Source organism: Stenella coeruleoalba (genome assembly GCF_951394435.1).
Source record: "Stenella coeruleoalba genome assembly, chromosome: 1".
Lineage (NCBI taxonomy): Eukaryota > Metazoa > Chordata > Mammalia > Artiodactyla > Delphinidae > Stenella > Stenella coeruleoalba.
The window spans coordinates 176,709,368-176,733,692 of record NC_137169.1 but is presented as its reverse complement, the minus strand read 5'-3'; the positions used below and the strand labels follow the sequence as shown (position 1 = coordinate 176,733,692).

The window sequence follows — 24,325 nt, the reverse complement described above, 5'->3', positions numbered from 1 at the left end:
AAAAGCAACAAAAGCAAAAATTAATAAATGGGACTACATCAAACTAAAAACTTTCAAACAGCAATGGAAACCATCAACAAAATGAAAAGATAACCTACTGAATGGGAGAAAATATTTGCAAATCACATATGTAATAAAGGATTAATATTCAAAACATATAAAGAACTCATATAACTCAACAGCAAAAAAAGAAAAAAATCTGATTTAAAAATGGGCAGAAATGAATAGACATTTTTCTGAAGAAGACATTCAAATAGCCAACAAATACATGAAAAGGTGCTTGACATCACTAACCATCAAGGAAATGCAAATCAAAACCACAGTGAAACATCACACCTGTTAGAATGGCTATCATCAAAAAGACAAGAGATAACAAGTGTTGGTGAGGAGGTGGGAAAAAAAAAACCCTTGTGCGATGCTAGCAGAAATGTAAATTGGGGACTTCCCTGGTGGCGCAGTGGTTAAGAATCTGCCTGCCAAGGCAGGGGACACGGGTTTGAGCCCTGGTCCGGGAAGATCCCACATGCCACAGAGCAACTAAGCCCATGCACCTCAACTACTGAGCCTGCGCTCTAGAGCCCACGAGCCGCAACTACTGAGGCCTGCGCACCTAGAGGCCGTGCTCCGCAACAAGAGAAGCCACTGCAATGAGCAGCCTGCACACCCCAACAAAGAGTAGCCCCCACTCACCGCAACTAGAAAAAGCCCATGCACGGCAATGAAGACCCAATGCAGCCAAAAATAAATTAATTAATTTTAAAAAAAGAAAGAAAGAAATGTAAACTGGTACAACCACTACGGAAAACAGTATGGAGGTTTCTCAAAAACTACCATATGATCCAGCAATCTCACATCTGTGTTTATATCCAAAAGAAATGAAAACTGGATCTTGAAGAAATATCTTTACTCCCATGTTCATTGCAGCATTATTTACAATAGCCAAGATATGGAAACAACCTAAGTGTCTATCAACAGATGAATAAAGGAAGTATGAAATATATATATTATTCAGCCATGAGAAAGAAGGAAATCCTACCATTTGCAACAACATGAATGGGCCCTGAAGGTATTATTCTAAGTGAAAAAAGTCAGAGAAAGACAACTACTACATAACATCACTTACATGTGGAACCTATAAAAGCCAAACTCATAGAAACAAAGAGTAGAATGGTTTTTACCAGGGGCCTCGGGGGTGGGGGAGAAATGGGGAAAATGTTGGTCAAAGGTACAAACTTCAAGCTATAAGATGAATAAGTTCTGGGGATCTAATGTACAGCATGGTGATTATAGTTAATAATACTGTATTATATACTTGAAAGTTACTAAAGGAGTAGATCTTTAATGTTCTCATCACAAAACAGAAATAGTAATTATGTGACATGATGGAGGTATTAGCTATGGTGGTAATCATTTTGCAATACATATGTGTCAAATCAACATACTGTACACCTTAAACTTACACAATGTTATATGTCAGTTACGTCTCAATAAAGCTAGGGGAAAAAGTTAAGATGAGGTTTAAGGTGAGCCCTAAATCCAATGACTGGTTGTCCATATAAGAGAAAGTAAGGGAGATCTGGAGACAGAGAAGAAGGCCATGTGAAGACAGAGACAGCAACTGGAGTTATGCTGCCACAAACCAAGGACTATCTGAGGCCATCAGAAGCTGGCCGAGGCAAGGACGGATTCCTCCCTGAAGCTTCCAAAGACAGCATGGCTCTGCTAACACGTTATTTTCAGACTTCTGGTCTCCAGTACTACGAGAGAATAAATTTCTCTTGTTTTAAACTACAAAGTACTAGTTTGTGGTACTTTGTTATGGCAACCCTAGGGGACTAATACAGCCTGAAACATCTTGTGCCAGAAAGTAAGAAAGTGCTCAAAGAATGATGGAGACGTATCAAAAGGACAGGGGAGCCATCTTGAATGAGCTCTCAGTGGCCAAATAATGATGGTAACTGACTATTACCCATTGAATAAAATAGAAATCTATGAGTATATACTGGTATATATTGGGTGAGGCAATCAACCATGGGCCCTGAGCATCCCTATACATTCATGTTCAGTATGCCAGGCTCTAACCACTCTTTTTCTTTTTTTTTAAGCTTTATTATTTTTTAAGTTAATTTATTTTATTTTATTTAGTTTTGGCTGTGTTGGGTCTTCGTTGCTGTGCACGGGCTTTCTCTAGTTGCAGCGAGCGGGGGCTACTCGTCATTGCGGTGTGCAGGCTTCTCATTGCGGTGGCTTCTCTTGTTGTGGAGCACGGGCTCTAGGTGTGCAGACTTCAGTAGTTGTGGCTCATGGGCTCAGTAGTTGTGGTTTGCAGGCTCTAGAGCACAGGCTCAGTAGTTGTGGCACACGGGCTTAGTTGCTCCACGGCATGTGGGATCTTCCCAGACCAGGGCTCTAACCCGTGTCCCCTGCATTGGCAGGCAGATTCTTAACCACTGCACCACCAAGGAAGCCCTCTGACCACTCTTTATCTAGGCCTTTTCTCAGGGTTGTACGTACAGTAAGCCACCTTCAGGGATGACGTCACGTCTTCCCAACCCCTCACAAATAGCAGGCTTGCTTCTACCTGCTATAAAAGTGGTGAATCCCCAAAGCTCAGTGCTCCTTCCCTATAGCACAACCCACTGCATATGCAGGAATCCATCTAGGCCCACCTGCATCATACCTGTGGGACTTAGGGGATACAAGAAACAGATGCAAATCAAATGAAGCTCATGCAGTTTGCCATGCCGTGAATAATAAAGCCCTTTGGCTCAGACCCAGGAGCCTCGGCCAGCACCTAAGAAACAGTAACAGGCTAACTTATTAGCTTGCAAGTAGGGTACAATCCTACACCTTTCACAGTTCTTGAAAATGAATAAATAAATAGGGGAGAAGAGAAAGCCCACCCTTACAGTGGAGTGCCAAATAATAAATGTAGAAGAAATGATGGAGTTAGAAAATCATTAATGGATGTTAAAACTAGTCAGTGAAATCTGATTAGGAAAAGGATATTTACGTAGTCTCAAAGTATCTCCCCACAAATTACTCATTAATTACAAAGGGAGAAAAAGGAAAGTTACAGTAGAGAAATCTGGCAGACACCACCTTAAGCAAGTGATCAATGTTAACAACCAATTTGGGGGCAAACAGACATCATGTATGTCCTGGTATAATGCATTGAGAAGAATTCTGTGGTATTCCTCTTAAAAACGTATGATCTAAAGCTACTCGTGAGAAAACAGACAAACAAATTGAGGGGCACTCTACAAAATAAGTGGCCTATACTCTTCAAAAATATCCCAGTCAAGAGAGAAAAAGAAAGGCTGAGAAACCATTCCAGATTAAAGGAGACTAAAGAGACATGACAACTAGATGCAATGCATGATCCTGGACTGGATGATGGATCAGAATTTTTAAAAATAACTATGAAAGACATATTTTAGATAAATGATAAACTTGAATATGAATTATGGATTTGACAGTAATATTGAATCAATGTTAAAATTCCTGATTTTGAGAAAAGAGAATCGTATATTATTGGTAGGAATGTGAATTGCTATAGCCATTATGAGAAACAGTATGGAGGTTCTTCAAAAAATTAAAAATAGAACTCCTGTATGATCCAGCAATCTCACCTCTGGGTATACATCTAAAGGAAATGAAATCAGGATCTCAAAGAGATATCTTGCCCTCTCATGTTTTTAGCATTATTCACAATAGCCAATATACGGAAACAACCTAAGTGTCCATGTATGGATGAATGCATAAACAAGATATAGTGTGTGTGTGTGTGTGTGTGTGTGTGTGTGTGTGTGTGTGTGTGTATACACACACACACACACCAGAACATTATTCAGCCATGAGAACGAAGGAAATCTTACCACTTATGACAACGTGGATGAACCTGGAGGACATCATGCCAAGTAAAATAAGCCAGAGAGAGAAAGACAAGTATTATATGATCTCATATATAGAATCTAAAAAAATTAAAAAGTGAAATTCATAGAAGCAGAGAATAGAATGTTGTTTACCAATGGCTAGGGGAAATAGCAAGATATTGGTCAAAGGGTACAAAGTTGCAGTTATGTAGGATGAATAAGTCTAGGGATCTAATGTACAGGCATGATGACTACAGTTAATAACACTGTATTGAATGCTGGAAGTATGCTAAGAGAGTAAACCTCAGGTGTTTCCATCACACACACATAGAGAAAAGGTGACTATGAGAGGAGATGTTATATTAGTTAGCTTGACTAATCATTTCACTATGTATATATACATCAAATCGTCATATTATATACCTTAAATATACATTTACAATTTTTATATTAAAAGAAATATGTATACACACACATATCTATACACACACACATGCATGCCCTGTAGGAACTCTTGAGCCCAGGGTTCTGAAAAAAAAAGAATTTCAAAAGAATTCATGACACCAAAAAAAAAAAAAATTTACCAATTTTGATAACTGCAGTATAGTAACATATTGAAGTATTAAGTAGTAAAGGGACATGATGTCTATAACTTTTAGTTCAAAACTAATAATAAAATAATTCCGAAAAAACTTATTTATATGTAGTATATATGTATTTATGAGTAAACAGAGAAAGAATGCTCAAACAAATGTAAAAAAAAACACTGGTGTAACTAGACAAAGGCCATCCAGAAGTGTCTTGTACTATTCTTGAAACTTTACACGTCACACACACACATAAAACCATGATAAATATGGGAGGTGAGGGATATATTAATTAGTTTTACTGTGATAATCATTTCACAAGATATATACCAAACACCAAAACATCACATTGTATACCTTAAATATATATAATTTTTATTTGTCAAAAATAATAGAAATAGGGCTTCCCTGGTGGCACAGTGGTTGAGAGTCTGCCTGCCAATGCAGGCAACGCGGGTTTGTGCCCCGGTCCGGGAAGATCCCACATGCCACAGAGCGGCTGGGCCCGTGAGCCATGGCCGCTGAGCCTGCGCGTCTGGAGCCTGTGCTCCACAACGGGAGAGGCCACAACAGTGAGAGGCCTGCATACCGCAAAAAAAAAAAAAAAAAAAGAAATAAAAATTATACCAAAATTAAAAACTCACCCTTGGGACTTCCCTAGTGGCGCAGTGGTTAAGAATCTGCCTGCTAGTGCTGGGGACACGGGTTCGAGCCCTGGTCCGGGAGGATCCCGCGTGCCACGGAGCAACTAAGCCCGTGCGCCACAACTACTGAGCCTGCACTCTAGAGCCCGCAAGCCACAACTATTGAAGCCCCTGCTGTGCAGCAAGAGAAACCACTGCAATGAGAAGCCTGCGCACTGCAACAAATAGCCCCCGCTCGCCGCAGCTAGAGAAAGCCTGTGTGCTCCAGCAGAGACCCAATGCAGCCAAAAATAAAAATAAATAAATTTATTAAAAAACAAACAAACAAAAACTCACCCTCTCTGCCTCCCTCCCAAAAAACTATGTAAGTAAAAGCAAAAGAATTGCCTTGATTATATTAGACATTCACAGTACATTCCTGAGAAAGACGAAACAAAACAGAAAACAGGCAAAGGGTTACATTTTAAAGCACTATTCATTTTATACTTCAAGGTACCATGTAGCTTTGATTTAAAAAGTAACTATCTTGGGGGCTTTCCTGGTGGCGCAGTGGTTGGGAGTCCACCTGCCGATGCAGGGGACACGAGTTCGTGCCCCGGTCCGGGAGGATCCCGCATGCTGTGGAGTGGCTGGGCCCGTGAGCTGTGGCCGCTGGGCCTGTGCGTCCAGAGGCTGTGCTCCGCGGCAGGAGAGGCCACAGCAGGGAGAGGCCCGCGTACCGCCAAAAAAAAAAAAAGTAACTATCTTGGGCTTCCCAGGTGGCGGAGTGGTTAAGAATCATCTGCCAATGTAGGGGACACGGGTTCGAGCCCTGGTCCAGGAAGATCCCACATGCCGTAGAGCAACTATGCGCATGTGCCACAACTACTGAGCCTGCGTTCTAGAGCCCGTGAGACACAACTACTGAGCCCACCCACCACAACTGCTGAAGCCCGCACACCTAGAGACCATGTTCCTCAACAAGAGAAGCCACTGCAATGAGAAGCCCGCGCACAGCAACAAAGAGTAGCCCTGCTCGCCACAACTAGAGAAAGCCCGCGCTCAGCAGCAAAGACCCAACACAGCCAAAAATAAAATAAAATTTTTAAATAATAAATTTAAAATAAATATCTTTACTTGAATTTTCCATACACTTAAGTTTACATGCTTTTTCTAATACACATAATCTCAGCTATAGAACAGATAGCAGAGTGATTAGGGGTGGGGATCTGGACTCATATAAGCATAGGTCCAAATCCTGGCAACACCATTCATTAGCTGGCTAATCTTAGAAAAGTTACTAAGCCTCTCTGTGCCTGAATTTTCTCTTTTTTAAAATACAGACAATAGTTCCTAATTCTTAAAATTCTTATGAAGATTTCAAAGGGCAATACCTGAAAAGAACTTAACACACTCAGCATAAGAGTCGTTATTATTTCATCATTTTTAGAAACAAATATCAAAGAAAATGGTTCTTTTAACCTAAAAGATAATGAATCAAATACCAAATCTCTTGAGATTGAGATTATGATCTGCCCCATACCAATCAAAAAGAAGGCGGAAAAAAAGCTATGAGTCAAAGGGACCAGCTCAGAATGTTTAAACTAAAAATTAAAACGTAAATGAAACATAAAATTCCTGTTTACGACTAGATTATGATGTTAACATATTTTTAGAACAATGTATTAAAGAATCATTTTTACTTGAAAGTATCTTTGTCCAATGAAGATGTTGAAAAAAAAGAAAGAAAAGAAAAAAAAAAGAAAGTATCTTTGGTTCTGCTTAGTCTACTCAAGTTTTATAAGTTCAATAGGTAAGATTCAGATATTTTTAAAAACATCCTTAATGCCCGTTTGGGTTTCCCTAAGGAAGAACTACCTAACTACATGGACTGTGCATTTGTAAGAGTCATAGTTAACGGAATTTTACTTAGTAATTAAATTATTGAAGGTAAGAAATCATAAATTCCATCATTTATCAGAAGTTATCAACTCAAAACACCTACATAAGCCAGGCATCAGAAACAGTCAAGTATAAGTCAATAGGGAAGAACTGAGACCACAGCGGCTGGACCTGAAGAGTAAGGACTCACTTAAGGCATGCAATTTCAAGTCTTGTTTTTGTTTTTTTTTAAATATCGTGCCACAGGGAGATCAGCTCGGTGCTTTGTGACCACCTAGAGGGGTGAGATAGGCAAGGTGGGAGGGGGACGCAAGGGAGAGGGGACATGGGGATGTATGTATGTGTATAGCTGATTCACTTTGTTATACAGCAGAAACTAACACATCATTGTAAAGCAATTATACTCCAATAAAGATGTTAATAAATAAATAAATAAATAAATATCATGCCATTTGTGTTCAGGCTGAGTTCAGCTCAGAGATGCACCTGCTTTTACCACTGAATTTCAGAGTTTAAGTCCTTACGACCTTTATGGTATATATCTGTATGCAAACTTGACATTTTATAAAAGATATTAATAAAAAGGAATGTTTCTGAGAATGAATACTCATGAACATCAAAAACATCAGGAAATGTTTCAATGATTTCCAAAAGGCAGTCGTATCATTAGAGCTATCCTAACTTGGTTATCTCTCCCCCTTTGTACTCATAATTAAGATATACTTTTATATGTCATAACATATAAATCTTTAAGATTCCTTACAACTCTGACATTTTAAGATTCCATCACTGGTGGAACAAAATTCCTTCATACTGGTAATAAATATGTAACAACGTAATAACTGCCACCAAAGTCCAAAGTAATCTGTTCTTCCACTGGATACCCTAGCATTCGCATTATTATTGTTTTATACTGTTACTCTATTTTTGATACGTTTTATATTCTATAAGGTACTTTACATAATGGCAGAAAGCATGTCATTCATATTTTACCCCTATCAACAAGCATTCTGTACTTTCATAGAAAGTGGTCATTAAAAAAAAAACCTTCCATTTCTCAAGATAATAATATGATCTCAAGTTAAACTCTTTCAGATTCTGAAATGAATTGAGTTTTTACACGACTGAAATTACAATTATGCTTTTAAAAATGCTCTACAATTCAGAGAAGTTCTCAGTATCAGTAGCTGATTAACATATAAGCAATAATATTTTTAGATAAATACTGCAATAACTTTATAATCTTTTGATTTGAGAAAATAAAACTTTAAGGATGTTATTTAAGCCTAAAGCTTAGTTTTAAACATTTATTTGAGAGAAAGATAATATGTTATTGGAAAATATTATTTACAATCATTCGGTCTTACCTGAGGATTCCAACTTGGATCTAATTTTTTCACTACAGCAATATACTCCTGCATTGCTCGGCTGGGGCTTGAATCACCAAGTGCTTTCCATGCTTCCCTAAAGTAGAGAATATCCAAAATGACCTATCATTAACTATGTAAGGAATACAAACAGTATATTTCTTCTTTTTATTATTAAAAAAAAGGCACACACATTTTAAGGGTCAGGAGATACAGATATAACAAGCCATATATGAGTAGCCTTCTCTTTTTGCATTTCATTGGTCCACAGCAATACAGACCTTATCACCCAACCAAAGGAGCCCTTTGAGACATTTTTTTCCCTAATCACCCTCCCCCGTTAAATTTTAAAATTACACATATATTGCACATCTGCTGAATTTTGGAAGATGACACACTATTATACTATCTAAGATTTTTTTTATTTTTTATTTTTTTTACTATCTAAGATTTTAAAACTCCCCCAAACCCAAATTTCAAACCCCTGTTGAGAATGTATGGTCTACAAACAATAGGAGTAGTTCCCATCTTACGAATTAACTGTGTTTGTGGCATTTCAGTAATATGTTAACCGTCACACAAAATAATATTCTGTGGGAAATGCTTCAAACTTCTCATTTTAAGATGTGAGAAATATACCTCCCCTTCTGCTGTTATCTCATCTCTAAGCTGCTAGTAGTAGATCCTGAGGCTTTGGGCAGGGACATCAAAAGCAAGGGGAGAAAAAAAAAAAAAGCAAGGGGAGGGATTTTTGGTTCTAGGTGGCAGAGTAGAAGGACATGCTCTCACTCCCTCTTGCGAGAGCAGCAGAATCACAACCAACTGCTGAACAATCATCAAGAGGAAGACAATGGAACTCACCAAAAAAGACACCCCACATCCAAAGACAAAGGAAAAGCCACAATGAGACTGTAGGAAGGACACAATCACAATACAATCAAATCCCATAAGTGCTGGGTGGCTGACTCGCAAACTGGAGAATTATACCACAGAAGTCCACCCACTGGAGTGAAGGTTCTGAGCCCCAAGTCAGGCTTCCCAACCTGGGGTCCAGCAACGGGAGGAGGAATTCCCAGAGAATCAGACTTTGAGGGCTAGCGGGATTTGACTTCAGGACTTCAACAGGATTGGGAGAAACAGAGACTCCACTCTTGGAGGGCACACACAAAGTAGTGTGCACAGCGGGACCCAGGGGAAGAAGCAGTGACCCCACAGGAGACTGAACCAAACCTACCTGCTAGTGCTGGAGGGTCTCCTGCAGAGGCGGGGGATGACTGTGTCTCACCGTGAGGACAAGGACACTGGCAGCAGAAGTTATGGGAAGTACTCCTTGACATAAGCCCTCCCAGAGTCTGCCATTAGCCCCACCAAAGAGCCTGGGTAGGCTTCAGTGTTGGGTAGCCTCAGGCCAAACAACCAACAGGGAGGGAATCCAGCCCCACCCATCAGCAGACAAGCACATTAAAGTTTTACTGAGCTCTGCCCACCAGAGCAACAGCCAGCTCTACCCACCACCATTCCCTCCCATCAGGAGACATGCATAAGTCTCTCAGATAGCCTCATGCACCAGAGGGCAGACAGCAGAAGCAGGAACTACAATCCTGCAGCCTGTGGAACAAAAACCACATTCACAGAAAGATAGACATGAAAAGGCAGAAGGCTATGTACCAGATGAAGGAAAAAGATAAAATCCTACAAAAACAACTAAATGAAGTGGAGATAGGCAACCTTCCAGAAAAAGAATTCAGAATAATGATAGTGAAGATGATACAGGACCTCGGAAAAAGAATGGAGGCAAAGATTGAGAAGATGCAAGATATGTTTAACAAAGACCTAGAAGAATTAAAGAACAAACAAACAGAGATGAACAATACAATAAGTGAAATGAAAAATACACAAGAAGGAATCAATAGCAGAATAACTGAGGCAGAAGAACGGATAAGTGACCTGGAAGACAGAATGGTGGAATTCACTGCTGCGGAACAGAATAGAGAAAAAAGAATGAAAAGAAATGAAGACAGCCTAAGAGACCTCTGGGACAACATTAAACGCGACAACATTCGCATTATAGAGGTCCCAGAAGGAGAAGAGAGAGTGAAAGGAAAATATGTGAAGAGATTATAGTCGAAAACTTCCCTAACATGGGAAAGGAAAGAGCCACCCAAGTCCAGGAAGCACACAGAGTCCCATACAGGATAAACCCAAGGAGAAACACGTGGAGACACATAGTAATCAAACTGGCAAAAATTAAAGACAAGGAAAAACTACTGAAAGCAGCAAGGGAAAAATGGCAAATAACATACAAGGGAACTCCCATAAGGTTAACATCTGATTTCTCAGCAGAAACTCTACAAGCCAGAAGGGAGTGGCATGACATATTTAAAGTGATGAAAAGGAAGAACCTACAACCAAGATTACTCTACCCCGTAAAGATTTCATTCAGATTCAATGGAGAAATCAAAAGCTTTGCATACAAACAAAAGCTAAGAGAATTCTGCACCACCAAACCAGCTCTACAACAAATGGTAAAGGAACTTCTCTAAGCGGGAAACACAAGAGAAGAAAAGGACCTACAAAAACAAACCCAAGGGCTTCCCTGGTGGTGCAGTGGTTGACAGTCTGCCTGCCGATGCAGGGGACACGGGCTCGTGCCCCCGTCTGGGAAGATCCCACATGCCGCGGAGCAGCTGGGCCCGTGAGCCATGGCTGCTGAGCCTGCGTGTCCGGAGCCTGTGCTCTGCAACGGGAGAGGCCACAACAGTGAGAGGCCCATGTACCGCAAAAAAAAAAAAAAAAAAACCAAAGCAATTAAGAAAATGGTCACAGGAACATACATATCGGTAACTACCTTAAGTGTAAATGGATTATATGTTCCAACCAAAAGACATAGACTGGCTGAATGGATACAAAAACAAGACCCATATATATGCTGTCTACAAGAGACCCACTTCAGACCTAGGGACACATACAGACTGAAAGTGAGGGGATGGAAAAAGATATTCCATGCAAATGGAAATCAAAAGAAAGCTGGAGTAGCAATTCTCATATGAGATAAAATAGACTTTAAAATAAAGAATGTTACAAGAGACAAGGAAGGACACTACATAATGATCAAGGGATCAATCCAAGAAGAAGATAAAACAATTATAAATATATATGCACCCAACATAGGAGCACCTCAATACACAAGGCAACGGCTAACAGCTATAAAAGAGGAAATCGACAGTAACACAATAACAGTGGGAGACTTTAACACCTCACTTACACCAATAGACAGATCATCCAAACAGAGAATTAATAAGGAAACACAAGCTTTAAATGACACAATAGACCAGAAAGATTTAATTGATATTTATAGGACATTCCATCCAAAACAGCAGATTACACTTTCTTCTCAAGTGCACACAGAACATTCTCCAGGATAGATCATATCTTGGGTCACAAATCAAGCCTCAGTAATTTAAGAAAATTGAAATCATGTCAAGCATCTTTTCTGACCACAACACTATGAGATTAGAAATCAATTACAGGGAAAAAAACGTAAAAAACACACACATGGAGGCTAAACAATACATTACTAAATAACCAACAGATCACTGAAGAAATCAAACAGGAAATAAAAAATAAGTAAACTGTGGATCAGATTGTGTGAATATTGTTCCCTAGTAGTTTTTCATCTAATGATTTTAACATCCATTGATGATTCTTTTTTTTTTTTCATTGATGATTCTTGACTGGATTATAATTATAGCAGTTGTAAAGTCTAAACTTTTAAAAATTATTAAAAACAGTGAGATAACAGGCAAACTTGGGGGAAAAAATAATGGTGAATTATAATTCTTAAACTAAAACAAAAAACTCACAATAAAATTTACATCAGGTATTCTCTACAACAGTAATAAAATGCCAGTCAGAGAACTTTTTGTTATCATCAGCAAAGAAAACCTGCGCCAGAATGAAAATCAAAGCACTGCTTCCTTCACTGAGAATGTCTTACACAAAATAAAGTCAGCTGAACTAAACAGTTGTGCTTAATGACATTAACATTTGCATTCGGGTTCAAGCTCTACATCTCCTCAGAGCTGAGTAACAAACATTTCCTACACAGGCAACTTGTCCAGGGGACCACATTGTGAAATATGCTTCTTCTCTCTATAACCATATTTCAACTTTCTTTTTAAACCCTACTCTCTCTACTTTTAATTCTAGGGCTGATGCTCCAAAGTCCTTCCTTCTATAACTAAGGTTCCCTATTGTATGCAATTTCTCTCTTTTCACTTAGACAAGGTAAGAGGAAATAAGGCCTCAAATGATAAGAGGTAATCTCTGAATTCTAAGTAAAAAAATCTAGGAGGGCATAATCTTTTTTATGTATTCAGGAAAGAAGTAGACTCACTATCTATTTTTTCCCCCTTCTGCCCAACAGGGTATTATACGCACTTCTTCACCATGGTATGGGTGGGCAAGAAACAGAAGGGCACTAGAAATGAGCAGATAAAATTGCGAAGGGGAGAAGAGTAAAAAAATTGGGATTTACCCTGCTCTTCTACCTTCCCAACCTCCTGGCCTTCCTCCAAAGATCCCTCCAGAGGGGAGAAGTGGTGTCCCATTAGGGGCTGTATGACAGGGAAGGAAAATTCCAACCAATAGCTCTTTTGGTCACTCTCTAAGAAGCAATTCATATGTAAGGAATGAGTGTCTGTTGTGAACTACTTATATACCAACATCAATGGCATAAGAATCCTTTAGGAGATTTAACTAAAATCGGATTCTTTTAATCTCTCTCCCAACTGCCTATCATTAGCACAGTCTACAGCAGAAAGAGATTAATAGAAAACTAATTCTTTAATCTGCTCACTACTTTCTAATTCCTAAACACCTAAGCCATTTACAACAACCCCATTAGATCCCAAGAATTTCTTACCATTTTTGCTTTCCTTCAAAGTCAAAGAAGCTTGGTTTAGGAGTATTGCAATTTCCAACTTTGACCTAAATCAAGTGGGAGGGGGGTAAAATCAAGAACTTATTTTTCAAAGAAATGTCAGAGAAACTTCTAATTTTTAAATCTATTATGTATACTTCATAACTATAGGTTAGAAAATATCTGCATCATATAAAATAACAAAATTTAACATGCTTTGCAAAAGCAAACCAAAAAACAAACTTTAAATACAGGCTGCTTTGGCTTACTGCATAAAAAAACTGTTATCTAACAGTGTAATACATTATAAAAAAAAGGGTGACAGTGCATTCCTAAATTCGTAGACAAATTATATATATGAAACAAATTATAAATATAGATTATGCAATCCTTATTACCATTTGTAATGTAGAAGAATTTTTAAACATGCAATAAAACAAGCTTTAAAGTACAGTTTATCAGAATTCATCATACCGTCTGTCTGTGTTGATTCTCATAACACTATCAGCATTTTATCTCTCTCAAATTCCAGGATAAAGCACACTGTTTTTAACGTGCCCTATTATGAAACTAGTCAACATAAATTTAGATGCTAAAAGCCACACAAAAAAAATTTCAAGGTTTCTCAATAATATAAAGTCTATTTATTCCACAATAGTCTTCTCTTGTTTGTGCTCAATACTTATTTTTAATCCTCAAACACTTGTAGTTAAACTACACAGTAATTATTTTCATTGTGAATAAGCATAAGTGAAATTCACACAACTGTAGAATTCACTACACAGCTCGATTCCCACCGCCAGCAGTAATCTCCCTTTCTGATGAACCCTCACAGCACTTACTCTATACCTCTCTGATGGCACTTTTCACTTTTACCTTGTGTTAGCAAGGTTTGTGTAGTCTCATCTTGCTATTAGAATATAGCCTCTAAGAAACCATTCTTAAGTCGCTCATTGCACATAACATAGCGTCTAACTTAAGGCAGTAAAAAAATGTTTGTTGCATATAAAATGAATACATTAGGCATGTGTTCAACAAAATACCTATTTTCCCTAAAGCTAAATACCACAATCTGGACCCCATCTACTTCTCAAAGACCTTCCCACTACCTCCTTCTACTCTTACACACTTGCATTTTGCTAAAATCAAACTGATGGTCTACTCACTAACCAGACTGATCTACTCACTGCATTTAGAATTTTTATTCTATTTTGCTCATGTTATTTCCCTCACCTAAAAAGACTTCTCTTCTCTCAGCTTTTCAAAATGCTAAATCTCCTTGCAGTCCCACTCAAGGTTCAAATTTTAAGAACCCTTTCCATCTACAATGATCTCATCCATCTCTGAGCTCCTAACAACCATCATCTCTATCATTTGCTTAGCCATTAATCACATGGCCCTCTGGCTGTTATTAAAATGTACATTTACACAGGGGCAGCCCGGTCATGATGGGACGGGGGAAGAAATGATGAAAGATCAGGAGCTGCTTTTCTTGAACAATCACCATAAACCAGAAGTTTCACATATGTACGTCAAATGAGCCACACAACAATCCTGTCAGGCTTGCCATTACAAATTCATTCTATAAATGAGTACAGAGGAGCTCACACATGAGTAAATCTTGAATTAGGAGTCAAGACTTGACTCCAGGACTGTTAGACACCAAAGTCCAATATTACTCTACTATACAACACTCTTTTATATGCCACATAGAATCTAGGCTTCAGTTCTGGCATCTCTAAAATCACTTGAACTACTGTGTTAGAAATATGAAATGAGATAAACTACTAGGCATCATAAAAATAGCAGTTATTACTATTTGTGGTTTTTTTATTCAGACAACAGCCAGTGGCAGAAACAAATACCAGTATCTATCCTTCCTCTCTCTTATGGTAATAGAAGTCTCAGCCGGACACATGGTCATTGAGCTGAACATTACATGTGGCCATGCAACTTCTGCCCAGGTTCGGGGGGCTGGATGTATGTGAAAGTGATATAAATATCTTCCTTAAAAAGAAAGGAGGGGGCTTCCCTGGTGGCGCAGTGGTTGAGAGTCCGCCTGCCGATGCAGGGGACACGGGTTCGTGCCCCGGTCCGGGAAGATCCCACATGCCGCGGAGCGGCTGGGGCCGTGAGCCATGGCCGCTGAGCCTGCGCGTCCGGAGCCTGTGCTCCGCAACGGGAGAGGCCACAACAGTGAGAGGCCCGCGTAACGCAAAAAAAAAAAAAAAAAAAAAAAAGAAAGGGGGGCTTGGGGCTTCCCTGGTGGTGCAGTGGTTGAGAGTCTGCCTGCCGATGCAGGGGACACAGGCTCGTGCCCCCGTCTGGGAAGATCCCACATGCCGTGGAGCGTCTGGGCCCGTGAGACATGGCCGCTGAGCCTGCGTGTCCGGAGCCTGTGCTCCGCAACGGGAAAGGCCACAACAGTGAGAGGCCTGCATACCGGGGTTGGGGGGGGTGGGGAAGAAAGGGGGGCTTGTTCTTCCCCTTCCCTCTGCCCTGGCTAGAACATGCGTATGGTGAGCTATCTCTGGCCATGGGAAGAGAATCTTAGGGCAGCAGTTCACAAACCTTTTGGTCTCATAATCCCTTTACACTCTTAGAAACTGATCCCCCCAAAGAGCTTTTGTTTATGTGGGTTATATCTATCAATATTTACCAGATTAGAAATGAAATTTTAAAATATGTATTAATTCATTTAAAAATAATAAGCTCATTACATGTTAACATAAATAACAAAATTTTATGAAAAATATATATTTTAAAGCAAAAAAAATTTAGTGAGAAAAGTGACAGTGTTTTACAATTTGCAAATCTCTTTACTGTCTGCCTTAATAGAAGGCAGGTGTATTCTACTTCTGCATTCAATCTATTGCAGTATGTGCTGTTTTGGTTGAAGTAAATGAAGAAAATTCAACTTCACAGAGATATGTTGTTAGAAAAGAAAAGTATTTTAGTAGCATTTTCAGATAATTGTGGATACTCATCTTTGATATCACACCAAAACTAAACAAGTGGCATTTCTTTAAGGTTAATTGCAATGTGGAATCTGAAGTGATACCAACAAATTTTTCACACTGTTACATTAAAATCCATTGGTCTGACCTGCACTTTCAATGTATCTTTTATCCACACATAATTTGTAACCTCATTCCCTGAAATATTTGAAAAAACAGTTCACTGAGTTCCGCAGATCTTCCAAATGACACAATTCATTATACATACAATACCAGAAGTTCACAATCATTAAAACCTCCACTAATCTTATCAAAAACGTTTTTCAGTATTAGGAAGCTGTCAAGATCAGGTGGCAGATACAGATTTTCCAAACTTAATTTTCACTTGAAGGCTCAAATGTTGTCACTGGCAACAAATACTGTCAGTTGTTTTCCTTGAAGTGACAGTCTGACTTCACTCATTTTCAAGGAACTGTATGCCAAATGCTCAAATCTGAATAAGCATAGTTTATCAGTGAGTTGCTCTGCTAAGTAAAAATCATGTTTCATGTGGGTAGCTCAACTTGCAACCAAAAATTACACAGGTGTTTTTCCTCAAAACAACCAACATAATTCAGTATGCAGGAGAAGTATTTTGTGTGTACCCCCATTTCATCACACACAATAGTAAAAAGATGTGTACTCAAGAGTTAATACTGAATAAAAATCAATAATTTTCACTGCTTCATCAAAGACATTTTAAAGTGAAACTGGCCTTTTTTTTTTTTTTTAACTCAGAGTACATAGTGGTTAAAAAAAAATAACTACCAGTACAGTCTGCTGCCACTGCCTTGATTCATGCTAACACATCAGCAGTTTTATCTGCCATGACAGCACAGAAAAAAGGAAAATACAAGCATATCTCGTTTTACTGCACTTTGCTTCATTGTGCTTTGCAGACACTGCGTTTTCCACAAATTAAAGGTTTGTGGACACCCTGTATCAAGCAAGTCTATCGGCACCATTCTTCCAATAGCATTTGCTCACTTCATGTCCCTGGGTTACATTTTGCTAATTCTCCCAGTATTTCAAACCCTCCACTAGCGAAAAGATTATGAGTCACTGAAGGCTCAGATGATGGTTAGCATTTTTTAGCAATAAAGTATTTTTTAATTGAGGTATATACATTTTTTAGACATAACACTTTTGCACACTTAATGGACTACAGTATAGTATAAACATAACTTTTATATGCATTGGGAAATCAAAACATTCACGTGACTCACTTTATTGTGCTATTTGCTTTATTGCAGTGGTCTACAACTGAACCCTTGATATCTCTGAGATATGCCTGTAGTGTCTTGGTATTATTATGAAAATAGTTTTGACTTTATATTCTGTGAAAGTCTGAGGGATTATCAGGGGACCATAGTTTGAGAACTGCTGCCTTGAGGGATGGCTGAACTACAAGACAGACAAAGACTAAGCCCCTGGATGATCACATGAAACAGAAGCACCCTATCAGCCCTAGATCACCTACCTCCAGACCATTATGTGAGATGAAAATAAAAGTTCAGCAGCTGACCCAGTATCCTCACTGATACAGAAGCTTTTGTATTCCCAAATTCAAAGAATAGTTCTGGATCCACAAAGACTGGGAAAATAAAACTACAGGATTTTAGGACATCGTAAGTAACAGTTTCCAAATCAGGGATGATGAATCCTAAGCTATGAAACAGTTATAAAATGCAGCACTTTAACAGAGCATCATCTAAACTCTGTTCTCTCTGATATATGTATGATATATCAGTGCCCCTGAAACAGAGTATTTCAACAAAGTTTGACAATGGTAAATGCCAGTGAATCAAGTGTACCCAGGTTAAAGTAGGAGGACATGCTGAGTATCCCCACCTGTGCTAATGCTGAAGGTTCCTCAACAGGAGCTTCAAATTTTCATTGTCCTCTAGTTTCACAGGTGTCAATTAGTTATCTTTTGCTGGGAGAGTGCAGGCTAATGCATGGAGGACCAAAAAAACCCTGTTAATTGGTGTGATCTTTCTGAAACTTCACTAAAAGATAATTGTGCAGTCATAGGCTTATCCAAGACTAAAAGAGCTATTATGTTATGTTAGGGCTCTGCCTGATATATTTTAAAGCAAAAAAAATTTAGTGAGAAAAGTGACAGTGTTTTACAATTTGCAAATCTCTTTACTGTCTGCCTTAATAGAAGGCAGGTGCCTTCTATTAAGTAAGGTTCACATCTCAGCTTATTTTCAGCCTCTTCCTGCTGACAAAATAGAGTGCTATTTGGAAAAGAAAATGTAATTATTTTATGATAAAGGTTGATTTTATGAGAAATGTAATTATTTTATGAGAAATTCTGATCCACCATACAGGAATTATACTGGACTTTCAACTTTGTTATTCTATCAAAGATGCTATTTTTAATACTGCCACAGAATTCTGATAAAAACAAGATATTTAGAAGAGATTGATAAACACTGTGTGCCCTAACATATCTAAGTAAGCATAATCTTATTCTCTAATTCTGTAATAATTATTCTCCAATAACGAGGAATTTTATTTCCAGAAACAGAATATCTCTAACCACACTAATGTCAAGAGGGTGAGGAACACACGCCTCTTCCAGACTATCTGGATGAAGTATATTTGAGACAGATGGTTGCCAGCTGACAGGTGACTATAGTTCACTGATGACTCGAGTATCAGATATTTAATAATGATGATGCTAGTATCAATAAATATATGTCATAGAAAGAAAAACAATGTTTTTAGGAAATTTGGAGAAAATTAGTCTTATACTGCTCAGGGAATCATCAGTCAGCCATGTTACTGGTCCAAGCGCAATGCTCAATAAATTCTTGTTAAATAACTGAAAGTCTCATTTTAATGTTATTAGGACAGGATAAATGACCAAAGAGAAAACAGATATCCAGGACTTCTGCATGAAAACAAATTCTGAGGCCAATTCAGGCATATTTTCCTTCAACACTATAATTTATACCATTTGTTCCTACCAGCTATATCTCTCAGGTCACTTTAACAGATATTCATGAATCTTCAAAAGAAGGTTCATCTCTACTTAGTATATTCAGTTTAAGAATACAGAGGGTCCCCACAACTTTTTTTTTTAAAAGAATACTGGGGGAAACAGATACCAAGAGGCATAAAATGGGCTGTTATCCAGAACTTCATTCCTTCCAGTGTTCCAAAGAGCTGTAGTTTTCCTGAACTGTTATTTAACTCTCGTGCGCGATTTTTCACATGTTTAAATCTAAACACCTCAAGTAACTTTATAAGTCTCTTGATGGCAAGTGTCATGATGCTTTTGCTTCTCTGCATCCCCCACAGGCATAACACCCAAGTGTTTTGCCATAAAAGATGCTGAACAAGTATTTGTCGATTATGATAAAGCAATTGTTTTTCTAACCCAATTACTCTTTGAGGATAAATTAAAGATGTCTCATATGACATTATTATTATTTCCATACTTCCAGGTAATCTTTGAAGCCTTAGAGTCAGGAGCTACAATCTCGTTCTAGTTCTCTATGACCCTAGGCAAGTTATCTACTCTCTCCGGGTTTCCTTATTCCTAAGAGAAGGGCATTATTTCATCTGGTGTTTTCTAGCTCTAAAATTTTCATAACTGTATCTAACACAAGCATATTCAGCCAAAACATAAGTCTAAGATATTTAGGGTTAAAAAAAAATCACAATAATAAAAGTAGTAATACTTTACTTTGCATTGCATCACCCTCTTTATTACAATCGTATTATTCTCAGAAATGTTTTTTTAACATTACTACGTTTACTTCCAAACGACCCTCTGGCAAGAGTGAACGATAAATCTTGTTTTGTAAATGTTCTGAAGCTGGTGAAAGCGTAAGTGCAAGGCCACTAAGCAAGTCAGAGAAGACACAGAAAAACTGTCATTCAGGGTCAGCTAAATATCACTCCTCGGATAGCAGACAGGTCCTTTCCATGTCCAGAATGATGCTAATCCTTAGCAGATGATTAAAAAACAACACACATACACATACAAACTTCATTACACCTAACCATTAATCAAGCACGTTTACTATCTGTTTTTTGGAGGAAAGAGAAGGCCTGTGGTCGCTCTCCCGCATCCACCCCTTCCCTGCGACTTTACCTGCTTGTACCGGGCATACAGGTACAAGAGCTGCTCCCTGCTGGCCCCTTGAACCAGGCCTCGGAAGTGCGCGGCAGCCTTCTCAAACAGCTCTGTCAGCCTCCTGGACGCCTCGGTCTCCGGGCTCTGGAGGGATTCCTTATCCACGGAGTCGTCCCCCGAGCTCAGCTCTCCGCTGCTGTCGCCCGTAGTGGCTCCCGCAAGCAGGAATGGCGAAGCCATGTGACCGCCTGTCTTCTTCAGACGGGGTGTGACGCCGGCTTGGGGTCCTGGCCCACCAGTCTCGGTCTTGAGCCAGAGCTCAAGTCGGACCCAAGCTCACTTTCTCGCGCTCCTCGCTTAACTGTGCCTCCCTCTCTCCCCCTGCCCTCCCTGGGCGTGCGTGACGGGCTCCGCCTCCCTCTGCAGCTCTCCCCCGCTGCCCGGCCTCTTCCGGTACCCCTGGCTAACAGCGCGCTCCGAATAGGTCAGGTCCCTGCAGCAGCGCGGCGGGGGTCTGCGAGCAGCACAGCAGGAAGTCCTGGAGAGAAGGAGGCGGGGCGGCGTGGGCGCGGGGCGGCGTCAGCGGCAGAGCACGCGCCGGGAGCTACGGCCGGCGGCCTCTTTCTCACTGGGCGGGGGAAGCGTGGGTGGCCCTTCTTTGAGAACCGCCGCTATGTTGCGGGATGCATGCGACCGCGCTGGGGGAACGCTGCTTGGAGAAACAGTCCTCAGTTGTTGAGGTGTCTGTTAATCGTTTCGTTGAAAATACTGGGCCATCGTGGGTGGGGGAAGGAGGCCGTCTATTTGGTAGTGTAGCGATAGAAGCGGAGTTGTGGGAAACTTGGAGCTGAGGACGAAGGTTCCGCCTGCGCCCGCCTTCCAAGGTTAGGTGTCCCGAGCGCCCCAAATGGGCCTCGGATACCTGCATCCGTTGCTGGAGAGTTTGGTTCTAACTTGAATAGTGAATGGAAATTTGGGAGATGGGGCCTTCAGCGCCCAAATTGTGTGATTGGTCCAATCCGTGTCTTGCTTTGCATGCGTCCGTGACCCCCATCTCGCTGAACTTTATGGGACCCCACCCACACCCCAGGGCCCTTAGCGCGGTGCTTCTTCCCAGCTCAGCCTTTGCCACTGTGCTTTGGCAGACCTTGAAAAGTGAAAACAAAAATGTACTACATAGTTCTGCCCTGGACGAACTCAGAAAACTGCAGCAACTATAACGTGATTGTGATAGTGTCAAAGAAAATAGTCAATAACCAATCTGTAATAGGAGTAGAGGAGAGGACTTCCCTGGTGGCACAGTGCTTAAGAATCTGCCTAACAATGCAGGGACACGGGTTCGAGCCCTGGTCCGGGAAGATCCCACATACCACGGAGCAACTAAGCCCTTGCGCCACAACTACTGAAGCCGACGCGCCTAGAGCCCATGCTCCGCAACAAAAGAAGCCACCGCAATGAGAAGCCTGCACACCAAAACAAAGACCCAATGCAGCCAAAGATAAATAAATTTAAAAAGAATAGAGGAGAGTTTTATTTGAGCCAAACTGAGGACTATAGTCCAGGAGTTAGCCTCTCGGGAGCTCTGAGGAACTGCTCCGGAGAAGCACGGTTTATCAGCACAATTTTATGTTCTTTCAGAAGAAAGAACATCAAACCTGATAAGAGTACATTCCTTCAAAGTTAAGAACAAACAAACAAACAAAAAAACAGATTAGCTTGTACACGGCAAGTTAGTATGGCTTTGGCACCTAGGAAAGGAGCCTTATCATCAAAGGAGTACTAGCATTGATGTCCCAGAAAGGGAAACTTTTATCTCTGTCTTCAGAAGGGACGTTCTTTACTTCTGGACAGTGCACTCTTTTCTTTATTGATTAGAGCAGATATACAATGCATGTTGATGGGCTACAAGGCGGGCTGTTCTAGATAGCATAAAGTTCAAGCTAAATCAACGTATAAGCTAGAGTGACTTCCCCATACCTCAATATCTGAAAATTTCTTCCATCAATAGTTAAGTTTTACTGAGTGGTTATTATGTCCTAAGTGTTGTTAAAAACAACAACAACAACATTATATTCATTTAGTTCTCAAAACACTGTAATAAGCACCATCAGAATGGTACAAAGAAAGTGTTCTAAAGAATGGTTATTCACTGTTTGGGGTTAGGCTTTAGATAGGTGGACAGGGGAGAAGGGGTAAACAGGGTGAGAGAACAAAGAAAAAAGGCAGGAAGATGAGAAACCTTGGATCAGGATTCAACAAACATTCCTTGAGTATCCCAAATGTACCACTGTTAGTCCCTGCTCTCAGGGCACTCATGGTCCAGTCAAAGGATGGCTGATGAACAAAGTCTTGTAATTAAAAAGTGATAATAGTAACTTATTGATTCCCTTACTGTTTAAGGGAGTTAATTCTTACTGCTTAAGGTAGGTACAGTTATTTCCAGTTGAGACAGGAAATTAACACAGAGTGGTTAGGTAACTTGCCCAAGGCTGCACAGTTAATAAGTAGAGAAACAAGGGAAAAATCAAAGTTGTAAGTTGTTTTAGTCAGAAATTAGCCTGCATATGGTGTAATGATAGATGATGAATCTGAAAAGTAGACTGAAGGGAAGGTACATGGACATTTATATATCTCTGTGGAATTTTTATTAGAAATGGGAATTAAGTATTATCAACAGTTTTTTCGGCAGCCCTGGAGATTATGTTTTTTCTACTTTAATCTTTTAAAGGAAATATTAATAAAGTTTCTACTTCAATGAATTATATGAACAATGATATTAATAATTAATAGGAACTTAATGAATTATATTAACAAACACTAATAAATTAATATAAATTTTAATGTGTTATGTTAATAGATTTCCTAATGTTGAATTACACTTCTATTCCTGGAATAAACTCACTGTGGTCTTGGTCCTGCTTTTTTGTTTGTTTGTTTTTTAATTATTTCTAGGTTCAGTTTGCTAATATTTTCTTTAGTATCTCTACAGCCCTATTTAAAGATGACTGACAGTTTTCCTTTTTGTTCTGTCCTTTCTCAATTTTGTGTCAGGGTAATAGTAGACCTGTAGAATATATTTAGAAGTTTTCACCTTTTTCTGTATTCTGCAACAGTATAAATAACATGGGAATAGAGCAAGCACAAATCTCATGGCTGGTGGGAGTGTAAATTGATACAACCACTTTGGGAAAATGTTTGGTACTATTTACTAAAGGTAAACATGACCAATTCTACTTCTACCCAGCAAGCATGTAATATATGCATTCATCCAAAGACACGTATAAGAACATTCACAGCAGCACTATTCCTGATCTCCCCAAACTGGAAACACCCAAATAGCCATCAACAGTAATAACAATAAACTGTAGTGTGTTTACACAACAGAATACTATTCAGCAGCAAGAATGAACTAATTTACAATCAGACACAACATATGAATGAACCTCATAAACATAATGTAGAGCCCAGGAAACCTGACAACAAAGAGCTAATTCTGTACATTTCCATTCATATACAGCTCAAAGTCAGGCAAAATGAATCTGTGATGTTAGAAGTCAGGATAGTGAGTAGTCTTGGGGTTAGTAATCTGAAGGGTGCATAAAGGGGGCTTCTGGGTGTTGGCGATGTTCTCTTTCTTGAGCTGAATTCTGGTTGCACAAGTGTGTTCACTTTATGAAAATTCACTTAAAAATTTTGTACTTTTCTGTATATAAATTATATCTGAATGAAAAATTTAAGAACAAAAAGAAAGAAAGAAAGAGCTCCTGATAGTCAGAAGCTGGTCTAGTACTCACAGCTAAGCCATATTATTCTCCTATTAGATAGACATAATCTCATGAAATACCAACCTCAGACAAGGTCACTCTGAGACCATGATAAAATGAGACAAAGTAAAGCACTTCAGAAGTTTGCCTAAGCATAGACAAAAAAAGATCACTCTGCCAACCACAAAGTACCACAA

General features: G+C 39.4%; 1 protein-coding gene across 4 annotated transcripts in view; it reads right to left on the bottom strand.

The window, feature by feature from the left end:
* ACBD6 (acyl-CoA binding domain containing 6) overlaps positions 1-20,864 on the bottom strand; it is a 228,571-nt gene extending 207,707 nt beyond the window's left edge. For all 4 annotated transcript variants that reach the window (XM_079929795.1, XM_079929796.1, XM_079929797.1 and 1 more), the window contains exons 1-3: positions 20,383-20,864; positions 13,279-13,343; positions 8,355-8,451 (exon numbers count right to left, since the gene is read on the bottom strand). In XM_079929795.1, the coding sequence (XP_079785921.1) occupies positions 8,355-8,451; positions 13,279-13,343; positions 20,383-20,604 (384 nt within the window). In that variant the 5' untranslated portion in view covers positions 20,605-20,864. The remainder of the gene's footprint in view (positions 1-8,354; positions 8,452-13,278; positions 13,344-20,382) is intronic.
* Positions 20,865-24,325: the final 3,461 nt, after the last annotated feature.